The sequence below is a fragment of the Colius striatus genome, chromosome 9, assembly GCF_028858725.1.
Source record: "Colius striatus isolate bColStr4 chromosome 9, bColStr4.1.hap1, whole genome shotgun sequence".
Taxonomy (NCBI): Eukaryota; Metazoa; Chordata; class Aves; order Coliiformes; family Coliidae; genus Colius; species Colius striatus.
Genome location: NC_084767.1, coordinates 32,940,624 through 32,959,906, shown reverse-complemented (window position 1 = coordinate 32,959,906; position 19,283 = coordinate 32,940,624). Strand labels below are relative to the sequence as shown.

The window sequence follows — 19,283 nt, the reverse complement described above, 5'->3', positions numbered from 1 at the left end:
ATTCAAGAAAATAATCTCTTTGCTGCCTTTTCTGTGCCTTCTCATTTCTTTCTCTAACCTTCTAGTTTTAACTATACTGCTTTTGGGGGAAAAGCTTACTTTAAAAAACCCTGAACTTTTATTATGCTGCATAATGTCCTTGTAAATGTTAAAATCAGAGTATCTGCCTATCTTTGTCTTACCATCAATCTTAAAAATTAGAAGTACACAAAGAATTTTATCTTATGTGTCCAATATCTCGTATTCTTTTCCCAAAAAGACAAAGCATGGGTGTTTTATCTCTGAAATTACTGTTATGTACTTGAATTAAAGACTCACTACTGCATTATCATGGCAACAAAAATAATATAGCTTTAAATGGTACTATGGGGGTAAAAGACAGTAGCTCTTACATGACCTAAAGTTAGTTTTCATGCATAAACTATCACTCCATATTCTGAAGTCTTGCAACACTGGTAAAGGCTACTACAGAAAGAGTAACCCCAGCTCCCTACTTCTGTCAAATATAACACATTTTTTAAGAAGTATGATTAAAAAACCAAAAAACACAGCAATACTCATCAAGTCTGTTGACAACACAATATTGTTGCTCCCGTAAGTCCAGGATTCACACTGCATTTAATCACTCCCAAAAATTTTGGCAACCCCTGAGTTTCTAACAGTGGTGCATGGTGGTCTCAAGGAGAATCCCAAAAGCACCAAAAGAACAGATTCAATACTTAGCTTTGAATTACTCAAGAATAGCATGGAAATAAGATTTACCCACTAAATATACAAAGTCAAAAGCACTACTTTTTCAGGCAGTCATCAAATGAGATTTAATCTGAACTTCTATGTGTCATTATTACATCTTTAGTCTATATCTTCCATTTGCCAAGAATTTCCCAGATCAAAATAAAGGTGCAGATTCTGAGTTCCCAGTGAGAAGGTTTCAGTGGGTAGGGAGTGGAGAAAAAAAAAAATATCTGAGTCAAAATTCATAGGTTGATCAACACCATTGTGGCTTGTTCAGCCATTTGGAAAACAATGAGCATATTCCCAATAGTTTCAAAGTAGCATAGATTTAATTCCAAAATACAGCACAAAAAACCACATTACTATATGGGCAAAAAGTTCCAGATCTATGGTTTTTAACTTGACTATGTAATTAATGATCTTCACTGTTAACTGATAAACATTTATTTTGCAACCAAAAAAAGTTCTACTTTTCAGTGGCAAGATAAGATTGGAAAAGAATAGGAAAAAGTAGAAGTATTTGGCCATAAAATGAGGCTTTTTAAATGGCTAGTAGGCTCGTGCAAAGGTTAGAAATATTTAGTCGAGGCTTCATTAAGTGACACTGCAAGCTTTCTCTATTGCTCCCCTGCTCTACACATCCAGTATATTCCCCTGAGCTGGGAAACCCATTCAATGATGACAGCCTCCTCCATTCCCAACTTTTAACACCAGATGCTGCCTTCACAGAACAAACAAGGTATAGCTAAAGAAAATGAAGTTTTCACACACAAGCTACCTTTGCTTACAGAAAGAAATTACAGGAGAAATACAATTTTTTTTAAAAAAAATTTATTCATGGCACATTTCTCCCTTCCCTGTGCCCCAATCCAAGGGAAAAATTTTGTAGGTCTCTCATAACCTTTGTAATCTATATTAAGATACTCCAATACTATCCTGTATGTCCCTGTTTTTTGCATCCAAATATACACTACAGTAATGAATACAAGCAACATCTCCAGCAGAATATTTATATAGTTTTATGTGGGAAAGGTCCCTGCAGTCAACCCCCTACAAGCTCCGTTTTCTCTTGTGGCCAAAGTGTCCTTCCACTATTACACTACACACATCAAACTTCAACATGAGCATTATTTCCTAGGCTGTTCTCCTCCAACTCCTTGAATGCTTCTATGTGCAGATATTTGGTAGTTAAATTTTTCTTCTTGCTTTTCACACCACCCAGAACAAAAATACAGTGGTGTCCCCAGGAAAGGAGGTACTCAGATCCATAAAACCAGATATGAATCCATCATTGTAACAAGTCAATTAAAGCTGCTAGGCATAGCTAGAAGTGACCTGCTAGGAGAGAGTGGTAAACTTCTCATGTAGCATACAAATTATGAAGAAAAAAGCCTAGAGAAACCAGAAAACCTAGTCAATTAATCATTATTATCACTGGAAGCACCATGAAGCTTATCTTAAAAGTTAAACAACCACTTGAGAAGAGCAGCAGTTCTCCCTAGTGCATTGTCTAGATTATTTTACTGCTCTCAATCACTAAACCATCACATAAAGAGATAAAAGCTTGACATTCTTTGGTTATTAGTGGCTCATCTGACATCATTAGAAGCTCCCTCAACAGCTCTGTAATGTGTCCAAGTATCTCAGGTCTCCTTCATTCCAGAAGGATGCTTATGACCTCACTGATATTTGGATAGTCTTAAATGCCCATGAAATAAGCTTCTTCAGCTTTTTCTAGAAAAGATTTAAAATTATAATTGCAGTGGACCAATACAGCTGAGTATGACATGTCCTCCAAATACTTTCTTGACATAGCAAAATCTTCTATACAGTAGCCCAAACTTGCATTATACGTGCACTGGTGAAACACTAAAAAAACCCAAACCATCTAATCAACCAAACTAAACCCACACTATTTTCAAAAAACATGGAAGAGGGAGGAAATCTTCAACTTTTGCAACAGAGAAAAATCTAGTGTACAGATCAGTAAGGAGCAGAGAACCCAGAAGTAACTGTTGAAATCAAGTTATACAGGCACCCAGCATATTTACATCTTTTCTACAATATTTCTGCAATATCATTTACCTTCATGTTTGCATCTATCCATTAATTGCTTTATTGGAGCACAATAAAGCCAAAGAGGTAATGAAATGCTGTACCCAAACACTGACCATGGATCTGGTTATCAACCCATAACTTGAACTGTACAAAGTTTCTAAACAGAAAATGCACTATGAATAGCCAGTGAAAATACAGATAAGCATGACAACCAACCACTAAAAAAAAAAAAAAACCTCCCTCAAATCACCCCAGATTTATGTACTGTTTTATTAATTTATATAGTTGACATTTTATAAACAGGGTTAGGAAGATTAAAGAACAATTTCCATATCCAAGCTGCAAGTAATTGGTATTTTTCCATACAGTCATTCACTGGTCTTTTACTGAAACATGCCATTCATTTAAATCCGCCAATATTCAGCACTCTTGAAGATAACGTTCACTTTTGACACCAAGAGTTTTGCCAAAGGCTCACAAATAGTTTTTTTTGTCTAAATAAAGAATGGATGAAATCCTAGTCCAATGCTACAGGCCTAAAAAAGAATAAACAAAATCTCAGGCTTGTAACACCTCAATGCAAGCAATTCTGTTGGCACGAGGGAGTACTCTATATTGCAACTTGCCACAGCAGTACAACATAGTCTGCACCTCTCTTCTTCCTCAGAGAGCAACACAAATGGTAGCATCTTGCAGCAACCGCCAGCTCAGGCTGAAGATAAGCACACCAGTTTCCAGCAAACCCATGGCCCTGTGGATGCAGTACTTGCTCTTTCACATTCTCTGGTTGCTCTAACATGTTTTTTCAGTCTCCATCTTCCAAAAAAAGGGTCTTTGGCCTTTTCCCACACTAAAACCTATTTTAGCTAAGAAGTAATGGAAATTGCTATATACACAACCTAGTATCAGCTTTAGTTTTAGCTAAGTCTGATAACTATCAGTTTAAAATTGAGACTTTTATATAAAAAAGACACGATCTTTTTTAAAAATCCTTTGCAATAAACTATTGTAACTTGTATTTACAGTAGGTCAAAAAGAGCAGGCAATAACTAAATTATTTGCAATATAGGCAAGTCACTTGGCAGCGTAAACCATATTTTGCTTTTTTTATACATATGTCTCTGCTGCAAGCTTGAATTAAAAGTCTTTTCTTCCTTTTGAAAAGCTGTATTTTGCAATAATTACAAACGTTAGCTCTTGAGTCCACTAGAGGAAACATTAGCATTTGCCACTGCTAAAAATGTGTACTAATACAAAATTTAGCTTAAAAAGTCGACTTAACATGTTCTGTGAATTTCTATTAGCATGTAAAGTATATGTGATACTTATATAGGTAGATAGATGGAAAAATAACAAACTGAGCAGGGGCAACTATGTTCTTTAGAACATACAGATATCCAGACATATAAACACTTCAGTGTTTTCCTTGAACGATAGCTGGAGAACTGTGCAATATGTGCTCCTGGCTGCAATATGCCACAACACAAGTTAGAGACATTCTGCGATTGCTGAGTAGGTGTACAGAGAAATAAACAATATAAATGGCATTTCAAATGAAATGAAAAGTTCTGGATTATACCATATCTACACCACATAAATGGTGCACCTCATCAGGGTCATATCTTTCACCTCACAACCGTTCAAATGAAACAGAAAATGCTGTAAGCTTTTTAGGTTAGAAAGCCAGTCGTTCCTCTGCTCGCTCAGTGAATGGAACAACGTGTCTACACTGTTCCTTTCAAACCCTCTAATTTCTAAAAATGATGCCAAACACACTTGCAGTGGGATATAACTCAGTTTATTCAAGCTGAGAGCTGAGCATCTTTAGAGAAGTTAAAAGATGGGCTGAAGGAAATATGCAGTTTCCCTCTAAGGAGAAGGGATATATGGAAGCCAGACAACAGCTATATGCCAACTTTCTTAAGAAAGCTGAGAAAAATGCATGGTCATCTCCCATTTGGAAGGTGAGGTACTGCTATAGGACCCAAGTGTACTCTTAAGCTTTGTAATTCTTAACTTCACAGAATATAAGTTCTGATTCTTTGAAAAGCAACAAAATTGCTCTCTTCTCCATATCATAAAGCACTGCCTCAAGCGGGTGCCCACAAAGTGCAGCTTCCCAGCACCTCACTTCTCTGTGCTCCTTTGCAGTTGCCCCACTTAACATGGGCAAATCTGTTTCTCTTTCAGTGTCATTTCTTCTTAGTACGTGGGATCATCTGTCCAGCATCAGCTCAATTCTATATGGGAGTTTGAGCATTTGCCCACAGAAAGGTAAGCTCTTCAGGCAAAGGAACAGTCCTCTTAATGACTCTCCAACAGTTGCAAGATTTGATCACAAGTACTTGTATTTCACAGCACATGGAACATTGTTACAGTGAAAGATACTTAAAATCTTTACATCTATCAAAGCAAATTACGATATTAACCCCATTTCATTAAATTAACCTATTTTCTTATCGCTTAAGCTCTACCTGCTCCCCATATCCCTGCCCTCTCAGCAAGGCTACCAAGCCTAGGCAGAACGTGTTACTTAACACTGTCACTTTTCACTCTCCAAAGCCAAAAAATTTACCTATCCTCCCTGTCCACTGCTGCAACGCAGCTTCTTCTGCAAAAGGACACCACAGTCCTCAGACTGGTCTATGTAATCTATGTTTCAGGCAAGAATATTAACATAATTTAAGCAATTACAATGGTTTAAACAAAAAGGTCTTCAAAGTCAGGAGGTATTGCTGCAGAGAACACACTTCTGTGGCTACCGAGCGTAACCAAGAAGATGTCCTGAAGTCCATGAAGAGGCTATGATTGGATCTCTATAAGATGTGGATCGGTCTACTGAAATGAACTACTTCCAAGCACTATTCCTATCTCTCAGACTCATGTACATCACCACTATGTATGAAAGTACCTCCATATCATCCATAAATAATGTTGGGAAAAAAAGTATTGGATATTAATAGAATTATTAATATATGTTCAGCATACAGACCCTGCAACAGCACTGCCAAGCAAATAACTTATAGCAAAGTGCATTTGTTTACTAAGTTATCTCTACATTTTTTTCTCAGCTTTATTCTTTTTTGTGTTTCTAATAAGAGCAACTGTTATATGGAAACAATCTCCTAAAATTTAGCAGTAATTTTTCAGGTTTAAAGTAATAGAGTTTAGCCAAGCAAACCTCACCTAGCTCAAAGAGGATCAGCATGATCCTCTAACTTAAACTAACGTTTTAAGTCTTTAAAGGCCTGAAAACAAAATTTCCGTAAAATAACAGGGTTCAACCTAATCCTTCCTCTGTTGATGTCAATGGGAAAATTGGCACTGATTTCAGAGACTGCAGAAACTGTTTATACTCAAAATCTGCATTGCTTTAGGGAGCAGCTGCCACTGTGAATCATAACACTCTGAGAAATTCACAAGCTATATATACTATGACTTGCATTTCCAAATAATCATATGCAAGTACAACCAATTTTACATAACACTAGATGAGATTTCTTTCAGGATACATATTTCCTAGAATAAATCTGTCTTTACCCAAGCACCAAGACTCGGGTGCTACCCACAGAGCGAGACTGGCCTCAACAAACATCATACACGGTGTTCCTGCTGCATACTGTGGAGCTTCCAGGCAGTCTCTGGGACTGACCTCCACCTACTCCAGAACACAAAGCATTTTCAAAAAGTCTTTTTTCACATTTAAAGAATTCCAACATCTTTTTAGCCAGTGCTCAGAGAATTTTTTATTACAGCATCTTCATGATCATCTTCACAGCCTAGAGGTGTGTCATACTCAAATGGAAAATAATTCTTTTATTAACTATTAAATTTGTTAAATTAATTTAATAACATCCTATATAATATCATTTGGAAAAATAAAAGATATTTTACAGTAATCCATTCATAGCCTTGAAGAGATCAGTAGTTACTTTAGCTGGACAAAATACAACTTCTAATCAGATATTTATGAAAATTATTAAATTAAAAGAAAAAAATTACTTGGCTCTTTCAAACACAAGTATAGTGCATAAAAAAATTTAATGCAAGAACCCAGAGCTCATTCACATTTACAATGACAGTTGCCTATACTGTATTTTGAAAGTGTCTTAGGAGAAATCTAACGTTAAGTAAAACATGATGCCTTTCATTCTGCTATGCAAATACTAACAGTAAGCTAAAACTGATAGAATCCCCCAAAAGTATCTCTTCTCTCTAAAAATTATTCTGACAACAAAATCAACAAAAACAAAAGTAGAACACCACTGTGATATTAACTTAAAATGGTAAAACTTGCTAAAGGCTATGGAGGTGTGGAAAGTTCAACAGGAAATGCCTAAACGGCTTTGGAGTTGCTGAGAATGGGTAGTAAGCTTCACTCAGGAAGAGAGAAATGCAAGGAATTAGATTCAACCACTAGCTGGCAAGAGCAGGACCTAGGCAGCCCCTGCTTATCCTTCTTGTTCTCTCCACCAGAACCGACACAAGTAATGTGGCAAAAAAAAGAGACATTCTGGCCTGCCAGCAGCAATCTTGCATCCTCTTGCAGGCCTCCCCACTCTACCCCAACACCTCATCATTCAGTCACCACTATCTTTAAATACCTACACACCTCTAGCTCCACACATGCCCAAGAGACTGTCATACAAGAGTGACTCAGCTCAGGGAATAAACTGGTTTTTTTCTGCCCTGCACAACTTTCCACGAATGGGATCCCTGTGGCTATGCACAAAGGTCTTGCTCGAGTCCTTGTCACAGCCCTTCACAATGGCTCTAACCTGCCTATGCAACCTGGGCTGACTCCTCACTCCACTGCACAAGCTCCTAGCCAGGCTCCCCAGTTTTACTTCAGCTTTGCCCGCTCCCCATGCTGGCCTCTCTCCATCCCTCCCCCACTTTGGACTACATATAATCCAATTTTCTGAATTTTGCTCGAGCTTCTAGACAAGCTCTCCTGCTCTGACCCATGGCTTTCCTAGTTACTTGAGTGTTGGCATGTGATTATCAATTGAGGCGTTTTACTTCTGTCCTGGTTTGGGCTAGGATAAGGTTAACTTCGATGAGGAGGTAGTAAGGGGTACAGCATGGGCAGCTGACCCAGGCTGGCCAACAGGTATTTGATACCATACTGAAGTCATGCCCAGTACATACAGGCAGGGAGCTAGTCAGGGGCAGCGCTGTGGAGCCACGGGTTCGGCTGCTGGGCAGGAGCAGTTGTGTCGGGTCCTGGGTGGAGAGCAGCTGCGGTACGCACCATTCCTTTTGTATGTCCCTTCATTTAGTGTTATAACTGTTTTTCCTGAACTTGTTTCTTCTTATTGATGTTCTTTTAAACTGTTATTTCAACCTACATGGGTTTTCCCTTTTTCTTCGGTTCCCCTCCCCGTTCTGCTGGGAAGGGGAGGAGTGAGCGAGCACCCTCATGGCTCTTTGTCCCTGCCTGGACAAAACCACAACAACTTCCAATTGCTATTTACTTCCTGCTTTTTTTTTTTTTTTTTTTTTTTTTGGCAAACATGGTGTAGCTAACATTCTCATGTGGTCACTTTAGCACACATGCACCTCAAAATTTATTGACTTTACATTAGGATCCAGTGTTACAGAAATTATTAAATTCATGAGGTGTTTTTCATCAATACTTCTGGCAGAAGTTTTTGTTTGATTAGTTGTTCTTCTGTATTTGCTTGGTGTTTTTAAGCAGATACACTTTCTAGGAGATGCAAACCACAGGGATAGGTAACTAGCAAACACAAAAGAAGGAGCCATTTCTGCATAAGCAGGAGGTCTCTTAAACCACTCTTTTCTTCACCACCCTGTTTCTTCTGTGGTCATTTACACTCACAGAAATCAACTTTGCAGCACTCAAACTAATTTCCACTTTGTATGAATCTCTGAACAAAACACTAGGCAGCAAAGATATGCTTTTATTCCTTGAAGAAGTACCAAAGCAGCATGGCATCGATCAACTAGGAGGGATATGATCTAGCAGGATAGAGAAACTGGGGAATAATCAGTATGAATATATATCGTGGTTTTGTGTGAAGCTGTTTCTGGTAATGGGGAAGGGGCTGTAAAGATGGCTCACTGTGAGAAGTTGCTCGAAACTCCTCAGCTCAAGTCAGACCCACTTCTAGAGCTGAGCCAATTAGGTGTCTCCATGATCACTTTTTAAGAAGAAGCTGGAAGGGGAGGGCTCTTCCTGTTCTTTCTTGTTCTGTTTTTCTTTCTTTTTCCAGCTGGTGGTGGTGCAAGGAGTGGGAAGAGAGTGAAGTGACCATGCAGACCCCAAGGTCAGTGAGGGAAGAGAGGAGGAGGTGTGCTGGAGCAGAGACTTCCCTGCATCCTGTGGAGAGGATTGGTGAAGCTGAGATTTGTTTGCATTTCATAAAAGACCCTGCACCAGGGGCACTGACTATGCCCAGAGGAGGCTGTGTCCCATGTGAGGGACCCTGTATAGGCAGAAGCTGTAACTGTTGGGAAGAATCCACACCAGAGAAGTTCATTAAGGACTGTGTCCCATGGGACGGACATGAGAGGACAAGAATGCAAGGAGACATTCTCCTCTGAGAAGAGAAAAGCGGCAGAGCCCATCTGTGAGGGACTGACCACATCCCCCATTCCCTACTCCCCTGAGCCCCTGAGCGGGGAGGAGGTAAGAGATATCGGGAGCAGTGAGCTGGGTCCAGGAAGAAAGGACAGATGGAGGAGGGAGATCTTAAAGTCTTGGTTGTATATTTCTCATCACCCTGTCCGGGTTTTGTGTTCTATTCTGTTTCTTATGTGTAGTAGAATAAACTTTCCGTACGTTCCTCTCTAAGTTGAGTAGTGGAGTCTGTTTTGCCCAGAATCATAATTAGCAGTGAGCCCTCCCTGCCCTTGTCTTGATCCACAACATCCTTGATTATCTTTTTTTTCCTCCCATCTCACTATGGCCTCTGCCATCCTAATGAGGGTTGGGATGGGTGAGGGGCAGTGAGCAAGAGACTGTCATGATGCTTCATTGCTGGCTGGGTAAAACCACGACATTCTAATAAATATTTTCTGTAGCTGTTTTTTGCTAGGATAATCCACCATGTCTTGGATTATCCTAGCAAAAAACAGCTACAGAAAATATTCCAGAGCTGCTTACATCAACAAAATTAGTCTTGGGATTCTTTTAGGCAGCATGTGTCAGGTACTGTTACTGTGACATGCCTTTTTAAATGTACAGCAAAGACTAAAAGGTAAGTTTTAGTAGTCTTACTACTTTGCTACTCTACTGAGAAGATTTTTAAAAATATTCTAGCTGTAAATGTACACCATGAAGGCTTGATTCTCCTCTTTGTTTGCTTCATGGTGTGAGCCCTGGAACAGGAATATTTTATCTCAGTTTAATTCCAGTTAATTATTTAAATAGGGCCTGTACACAATCTTACTGATCAGAGACTTTCAACTTAATACATAAACATGTTAACAATGAACCATGACTAAAGGAAGTCATTGCAATAATCTCAGTAATTTAAATGCATTTCACAAAGGAGCTTAATAATCACTAAAATTGTGAATTTCTGACATAAAAAAGATTCCCTCAGAAGACAGTATTCTAAGTAAGTAGGCTTCAAAACTAAAAATGTTTAAGATACAGAAAGAGTTAAGAATAAAGCTTTGACTGTAAATACACTCCTTCACTAATACATATAAAGATACTAGTCTTCAGAACTTGTTATTATTTGGTAAAGATATTTAGCCTTTTACAGAACTCAACTCAGTTCCTAAACTGTCGCAAATATCAAAACCTCAAAGTCATACTGGCTAAAATAAAAAAAAAAATAAGCTAAAATACATGTGTAATAAAAAGTTGTATTAATCATGATTCCCTACTTAGAAAAATCACCAAGCTATTAACAAAAATTACACCTACCAGGTGCATACTGGAAAGAAAAAAAATATGCTGAGTAGGTTTACCAACATGATGGGCTAAATGTTTCACCACAGAGGATGCATTATTGATTCTACCATAACTGTCTGTATTTTCACATCTACCACGAGGAAGGATGGAAAAAAAATCCATACCATTATCTCGAATAAAACATTTTTGTTACTGATGGAGTAACAAAAGAATCCACAGAATCTCAGTGGAACTACAAAACGACTAAAATATTATTATGTGAAAAAATTATTCATATCTCTGCACAGATATTAATAGCTGCTTAACATATTTTGAAAACAGTAGAAAGCATTCCTCCACTGCTGCTCTATGCCATTATTCCAACAGAACATTATTTTAAATTATTTGAAGTACTTTTGCACAACAGTCTTTGTGCCCACAACATACTTGAAAACCAAATCAACTAGTATCACAAACTTCATCTCTTATTCCTGACCATAACAGCTCCTACCTCTTACCTAGAAAACCTACCAAACAACTTCCTGAAAAGACCTGCCAGAACTTGCATTTGCAGATCTCCAGATTTGTTGGTAAATAGCAGAAAGGATATTATGTTGACAGTTTGAAAAAGGTCACCTTTTAAGTAATTTCAGTAGAAGACATGCAAATAATCTTTACTGTTATGATACTATGTGGAAAGATACCACAAACACAATTCTATTATCCATTTCTGCTCACATGTTTAATGGGACCATTAGCCATGTGTTACATGCCATATGGAATCAATTAACAAGAAAACTACTTGAAAGTTAGCAGTCAGCATAATGGACAAATTTGCTATAAACTTCAACAGAAGCAGTTTCACCTGGATGTAGGTTACTTGGGCTTGATTTTTTTGAGAGTACTAACTAAAGTTTACAAAATTCAGTGTAAAAGTCTCTCATTGATTTTTAAGACTTGTAGTAAGGCCCCATGTTCCTCCCTGAGCAGAATTTCACTTAAATAACTCTTTAGTGCAGAGATGGCTTGAAATATGAATTATTGTATTTTGTGGCAAATCCAACCATTAAAAAGTCTAATTAAAGCATGACAAATTCTAAGAGATTGACTGGAAAGAAGCCTTCACCTATTTTTCACAGATTGACTTTGAAATGAGGTCCATATTACAATGTTCAGCAGCAAGTATAAATGGCTCTGGGCCTGCACAATATAAGAATCTCTCTAAAAAAACTTTTCTGGCAAAACGTAGGTTCCTGAAAGGCATTAGAAGCTACAAGACACCTTCATGGGACCCATATGCCTAAATCCTGCACCTCAATCCCATTTTATATACTTAGGACTTCAGTGGATTGTGGTCTTCATTGCTACAGATAATTACTATTCATAGCTTGACAAAAAATTCCACAAGAATTGTGAGAATCCTTCTCACTACAACCTTATCATTTTAGGCACAGCCATACTGGACCTACCAATGTTGCTTTATTTTCAGGGAAGAGGTGGGGGTTCAGTCCCAAATCAGAAACGCTAACTGCCTAACATGAGAAAGTATCATAGTGATAAATATAACAGTTCCATAGAAAAACTGTCCATCTTCACTAAGTACTGGATATAATTAATTTCACAAAAGCAGCTCTACAACCAGGACAGATTCTGTTCAAATATGTCTGAAGTAAATCCTCAAGAAAAAAGTGGTGTACTGACTATATAAAAAGCTATGCTGCAGCAACACAAAAAACTATTTCCAAAATGATTCTCTTCTGTAAAGCTGGGGGGAAAAAAAGTATTTCCAAACAACTAACTGAGAAGATTCTTTTCATTTATAAGAAATTTTTACACTAGTAATAATAGAAAACACTCTTCTGCATCTCTTAACAGTGTATTTAACTTTTTCTGAATAAACAGATACGAGGTTAGATAAAGGTCAATCTAGTCTAGTATCCCACCTACAGGAACACAGGTATGGGAAGACAGATAAGTACAAAGTGATGAATTCTCCACTGTAGCTTCCCAGTGTTCAACCGCTTGTAGTTTAGAGACCTTCTATGCCAGATACTTTTGGTGCGCTGTGAAGCTTCCGTTCCATTGTTTTGTCATTTGAACCTGCTTGAATTTATTTACATTTCTGACTGCCAGAGCATCCTGTGGCTGTTAAGTGCATGACTTGATCACATGCTGCAACAGAAAATACTTTCATTTATTTTAAACCTGCTGCTATGTAACTATCACTACTGGGCTTCCCCTACCTCACACTCTGAAAGGGAGTGAGTATCAGTTCCTTGTTTCTCTTTCCACAGTATCTGGGAATTTACATAAATTAAAATATCACCCACCAGTTACTTTTTTCCAGACCAATATGATTAATTTCTCATTTTATGGCAGTATTTCCATGGCTAGGCATGTCACTCTTGTCCTTCATTATATGTTTTTTAGGCTCTAGTGTATTCTCTAATGTATTCTCTAATGTATTTTCCTCATTTTCTAAGGTACTTATGGATATGCTAAAGAATGTAAAGAAATGCCATTGGCCTATCAAATAATTAATCACCTCTAATGACTCTTCCATAGACGTAGTTTTAGATGATATGCCAAAGAATGTAAAGAAATGCCATTGGCCTATCAAATAATTAATCACCTTTAATGACTCTTACATAGTCGTAGTTTTAGATTATTAAATAGCAAGTATCAAAATGTAGGCTTACACAGCAAAAAGCTAAGTAAGAGTTCCTGGAGAATCATTACAACCCTGAAAAACTCTACTGTCTCCTGAAAAAAAAGTCTTAAATAGTCATGTTGCATAGACAGATGTATTGTGTATTGAAAACACTTAAATTCTGTCACCACACTTCAGAACATAAGCTTAAAGAAAGGAAGTCTCATTCTTTTTTATGTAGGTTTGGGGTTGTTTAAAGCTAAAAATGTCCCTAGGATGAATACAACCTCCTGAAACAAGCCAGCTGGCTATCTTGATACACTTCCACTAATGAATTCAATAATCCTTGAAGTTCTTTGACTAGTATGATATAACAGGCAAAGACAACTCTACTGGTTTTTAAAGAAAATAATCTGTGCATGAAACAGAAGAAAACAGTCTTTGGAATAACTTCAGTGAAAGGTCTCATAGCTCCACTGTGACTGAAATGAAAGTCTGACTCTGTAGTTCCTACTTCAAGCTCACTTCATGGGCATAGTCTGCTGTTACTAACATAATGCAGCACTGCGTTATCTGCTACAGCATCTCAACACAAAGATCTAGGAAGAAAAAAACCCATATGATCCTAAAAGTTTGTATTACATGCAAACAAAATACAGAGTGAAGCCTGATAAGAACTGACAGGGAAATATTTTGGTTAAAAGTTACGAAATATTTCAGTAGGAATTATGTAACAAATTACAGAGCCTTCCTACCCATTTACTAAAATGCTCATACATGATAATGTCAGAAGAACGTACCAGAAGGAAAACAACACCAGTCAGCTCTGTTTAGAACCCCACATAAGAAGGCTTGCAAAGCATTATATACAAAGAAAGAAGAAATACAGTTGTGAGCACTGTCTTCCATTCTCCCGACCTAAAAGCAGCTGCAATTAACATTTTATTTGCAAACAACTGGCCCTGGATTATTCATTTAAAAAAAAAAAAAAATCAAACCAAACTTGGAAAATAATTTAGTCAACATGTGGCTCATCTTTAGGCTTTGTCAAAAATGGGTCAAGTTCCATGCTCTCTTGCCCTTTCTCTAATTTTATGTCCCTACCATTATCTTCTATTGACTCAGGCTTCTCAGGGCAAAAATCCTTTCTTGTTCCAGTTCTGCAATAAGACCACTTAACACTTCCTTGCATTAAAAAAAAAAAAAAAACACCAAAAAAACCCAACAACTAATGCACATGTATTAGGAAAATTTTCTAAACCACAAGAGTGGCCACAACTATTTCTCATTGATGTTATTTCAATTTTACCTTGATCTACAAAGCTGTGAACATTAGCAAAGCAAAATGGGAAGAAAAATACCCCAGTTACATTTTGTTCTTTTTTATATAAATGAGTTCTCTGGTTTCTGAAGCCAAATAGAGAGCACACGAATGAACTGAAGATTATCTAGAAGGGTTGATATTTTACTAGCAGTATATGCCAAATGTAATTTGCTTCAGAAAAGGTTTTTTAAGCAAGTCTTTTTCAGCCCTTTGTACTTCATAGTTGCACTGTCAATGCCAAAACAGTCCAACGTAAGCAAGCCTGGCCTCCATTCAAATTGCACTCAGATGCTAATCTTGAATCTTGCAGAGTTCTAAAAGACAGCTGGGTAAAAAATGTTGTTAAAAATGTACTTTGAACATCTAAATCTACAGAATTTTAACTTTCTGCTTAATTCAGTGAGATCACTCATGCTTAAAGTATGCTTTTAAATAATTGGGAGAGAAATGGGAAAACACGGTAAGAGTGTTCAACTCCTGCAGAGTAAGAGCTTGCTCTTCCTGTACAGCTTCCTTTGCTTTCAACTCCCTTTTTCAGATGGTAACATCGGTTTCAAGAAAGCAATGGAATACTATTCTGAATTATATGAACATAAAGATTTCTTAGGGTCAAATAAATATAATAAAACACTGTAAAGTTAGTTCCTCTGCAAAACTTATAATGCTTAGGCAGAACTTCTCCAAGTCCTGAAAAAACAGAACACATAAAATAAGTTGGGTTTTTAATCTTAATTTCAGCTAAAATTTGCATTCAACATCTGAAGAATGATTCCTAAGACATCAGATAGTCCTGAAAGATGCAAGTAAATAAATTATTTAATTGCTATCCCAAAGTAAAAGTATTTCCCATTCACTCATATAATGTCAAACAAAAACTGTGATTCAAAACTCTTTTAAACGCTACTGAAACAACCTTGTGGGAAAATAAATGTAATACTCTGCATGGGGTGCCAACAGTATGCCTTAGAGATGCATAGCCTGCAAATTTTCAATTTGATATTGATATTGAATCTGATACCTGAATCAGACACAATCATGTTACCTAATTTAACTCATCAACTTAACAACTAAATTTAAGATGAATTATGGTATTTTTCTTTCCATTTCTATAATAAAACCATTCCAGATCCTTACAGTGACTGGAATAATTTTCTAGTTTCCAGACTGGATCTATACATAGGCATCCTCTGTTTTAAAAGCAATGCTGTCCTGTTTTCCCTCATACTGTATTCAATTAACTGACATTATCAGCCCATCCTAGCTACCCTTCTTTGCAGCTGCTTTGGTTAGAATGCTCCATTCCAAAGCACAGAAAACTGAGTTTACCCAGTATTTCAGATGATATTTTACCAGTTCCTTAAGTAATAACTTGAATATTTTCTTACCTCTGTCAGAAATCTGTCTGCTGCTAAACATCATCCTAGGGTATATCTCCAGAAATTGTCTCCAGTTGGAAGACAGACTACTATCACTCCCAATAGTATTGCTAAATTATCAGCCTATAATGAAAATGCTACCCAGTCATTGAAATCTGTCTACCATTCCTGACATTAAAACATATCCACCACATAGAATTGGTATAGTCTATTAAAGCAATTATAAGCTCTTTAAACTTGAATCAAGCCTATGTACATTCAATTTTTGAAACCTTCACACAATTCCAAGATAAAATATCATTTTCATACCAGAGCACTAAGAGAACATTGGTCCTGATTTAGTAAAGCATTTATGCATTTATGCAACTCCAGATTGGAAACATTCCCATCTCATTCAGTGGATACCTTTAAAAGACTAAAAGCACACCTCAATGCTTCGTTGAACTCAATGGGTTAATATTTCAAGGTGCAACTTTCAAAGAGTCTTGGAGCTGCTTTTGGACTTAACTACCTCCGGTCTCCTCTAAACGTTAAAGCTTTAAAATACAAAAGGCAAATATTTTGTGTATCCATTCCCCTTTGAATGGATATACTGAGCTCTAAGAGCTAAGCATGTATTCTTTGCTTCTTGCCTTGAGCTAGAGCTCAGTGACTTAATTCATCCACAAAAGTGAAGTCTCATTTTCCGCTGCTCTCCCGATGCCTTCCAAGTGCAAATCACTACAAGATCACGTGTGACCATATGCTAAATTAAGTTTGCTCGGGAGACTTCATTCATCATCTCCCCAGAAACTCACAATTAGCCTATGTACTTGCAAGAAGATACCACTTAACTCGAAACCACACGGTTTATTCGTAAAAATTAATCTGGGAAGAAAACCTCAGATAAACATGATCATAAGGCCATTTTCCTTACTGGATTATAACAAAGGCAGAGGATTTTAAGATCACACCCAACCTGTTAATTTTGCACACAGAACATTAAACACGCTGTGCTGCTCCATAGCAGTCTGTTCTACGTTCAAGTCTCCAAATACGTCTTCTGTTAAATTTGTGACACTGCATATTTTGTTACTCAAGAGAAAAGAAAGGCATCACTATATAAGCTATTTATTCTGCCTCCAGGTACTTTAAAAACGTTAAATAAAAACAGATACAAGCCGCTACACACAAAAAATCAAAAAAAAACCACAAAAAAAACCCAAACCACACCAAACTTTACAATTCTGTCATAAACTGCCCTGCTGCGAAATTCACGAAGGACGCACGACTGCGGGAGAGATCCTGGTACTACTCAGAGGCGGCAGGTGCAACACCTCACTACAAACCAACACGAGCCCTCTCCTCCGGGACTGGCTGGCCGGGCCCCCCAAGGATATCCCCTCCAGCAGCCACTCGGAGACGCACTTTGGAACGGAGGGCTCCAGGGAGGCAACGCCCTAGACCCGTCGCCCTTGTTCGGTGCAAATAGGGGCAGCCGCTGGCCGACGGGCTCCTACACACCTCTGCCCACCCTGCCTCCCTCCCCTGCCAGCCCTGGCCGTCTCGCGAGCAGAGGCGCACCGAAGAGCGGCTTCAGCGTCCGCAACCCAGTGTCGTGGGACCCGCGGAAACTTCCCGGCCGGGGCAGTCCGCCCTTACCTTGATGATGCTGCTCCTTCGGGGGGTGGCCTTTGCCGCCTCCAGCAGGCAAGCGTCGGGGTCGGATGCTGTCGCCGGCCCCAGGCTGCTGCCAGGGAAGCGGTCGCCAGTACCGACGGCCGAGACGCCGCTGCGGCGCTCCCGCCTCCTGCCTGCGGCCGCCGCCGAGACGTCCAGGGAAGCCGGCTCGGGCTCCTCTTCGGCACAGTGAGCGGCGTCGGGAGGGGCACGGCCCGCCGCCGGCTGCTCCTTGCCGCCGGCAGCCTCTGCCATCGCCCTGCCGAGCGGTGTCAACTTCTCCGAGGGCTGGGGGTCACACACGGATGGCGTCCTGCGGCGCTCCCCTCACGACACGGCGGCGGTAGCGCCAACTTTCATCGAAGGAGCCATCCTCGTCTTCCGCACTGAGGGTGCCGGCGCGGGACTCCCCGGAGAGGGACGCTGCTCCGCGCCGCGGAGACGGCACAAAGCGCCGAGGGTGAGCAGAAGCAGGCGCGGGAACGCCGGGCGCCGGGGTCGCCCGCCCGGCAGAGCGCAGGGAACGCCGTGCGGGCGGCGCGCGCGCAGGAAGTGCCGCCGCGGCACCGCTCTGTTGTGACAGGAGCCGGGCGTGTTTTGACAGGCGGCGGTGACGGACGGGGCGCCGAGCCATTCAGCGCTGTGGCAGCCCCCCGGGGGCGCCGCGGTGGCCAATAGGCTTGTTGAGAAGCGTGCCCGCGGGATGCCTAGATGGGCGTTCTGGGCGGTGCGCGGCCGAGGGGCAGGTAGGGCTGTGAGGGAGCGAGCAGAAATCTATAGAACGGGATCGCGCCACCGCAGCTCGGGAGGAATTGTCCCGTCTATGAGGAGTGTGTGTCGGGATAGTCGCGTCAAGGTTCCCTGCGCGTATTTTTAGGAAGGTGCTGCGCCCGTGTCAGAGTCAAAGCAACGTCTGAGCGCAGAGAATTTAGGTTAACTCCTTAAACGCCCGCAGCCTGCATAGCGTTCGTGCAGAGGTACTCGGGTTAGGAGCGCTGCTGGGGAGAGGCAGGGACAGTGCCAGGTCGGCAGCTCGCGGTTATCCAGCGAGCGCTGCGCTGCTGCCGCCAGCCGCCGGGCTTGATGAACGGGAACGGCGCGCTCAGGCCCCGGTGACTGAAGGCGGCCCGGCAGAGCGGGTGCGAGGTGTGACGGAAGGACCTGCCAAAGACAGCAGAGACTTCCATGGCTCGAAAATGAGCTCAAAAAGAAGGCAAGTCACGCGGGGCTGCGACTTCTCCGCCTTCTTACCTCAGCTCACGCCCTCCGCGGCCGCCGGCCCGGGGCAGGGGTCCACACCCGCCGTGCCCCTCACAGCCCCGGGCCCCTCAGGGCCCCCGGCGAGCGGCGCGCGATGTTATAGGGCCAACACCGCCCCTAGGCGGCGAGGCCAGGCGGGGGCCGCTGCTGCCCGCGCGCCAACCGTGTCCGGGCAGGGGCGGCCGGTTCCTGCGCCGCGCTCCTACGGCGGCAACGCACCGAGTGCGCGGTCTCGGGTGCCGTGCCTCAAGGAGAGGCGGAGAGGAGCAGCCGTCCGGGAAAAGTTAACCTCTGGCAGACAGGCGAAGAGCCATGGTCACCCATGAAGTGTCCGTGCGAGCGTGGTGCTGTCCT

General features: G+C 40.6%; 1 protein-coding gene across 1 annotated transcript in view; it reads right to left on the bottom strand.

The window, feature by feature from the left end:
- PLCL1 (phospholipase C like 1 (inactive)) overlaps positions 1 to 18,184 on the bottom strand; it is a 200,848-nt gene extending 182,664 nt beyond the window's left edge. Inside the window, exon 1 of the mRNA XM_062002357.1 lies at positions 17,652 to 18,184. Coding sequence (XP_061858341.1) covers positions 17,652 to 17,924 — 273 coding nt within the window. The 5' untranslated portion in view covers positions 17,925 to 18,184. The remainder of the gene's footprint in view (positions 1 to 17,651) is intronic.
- Positions 18,185 to 19,283: the final 1,099 nt, after the last annotated feature.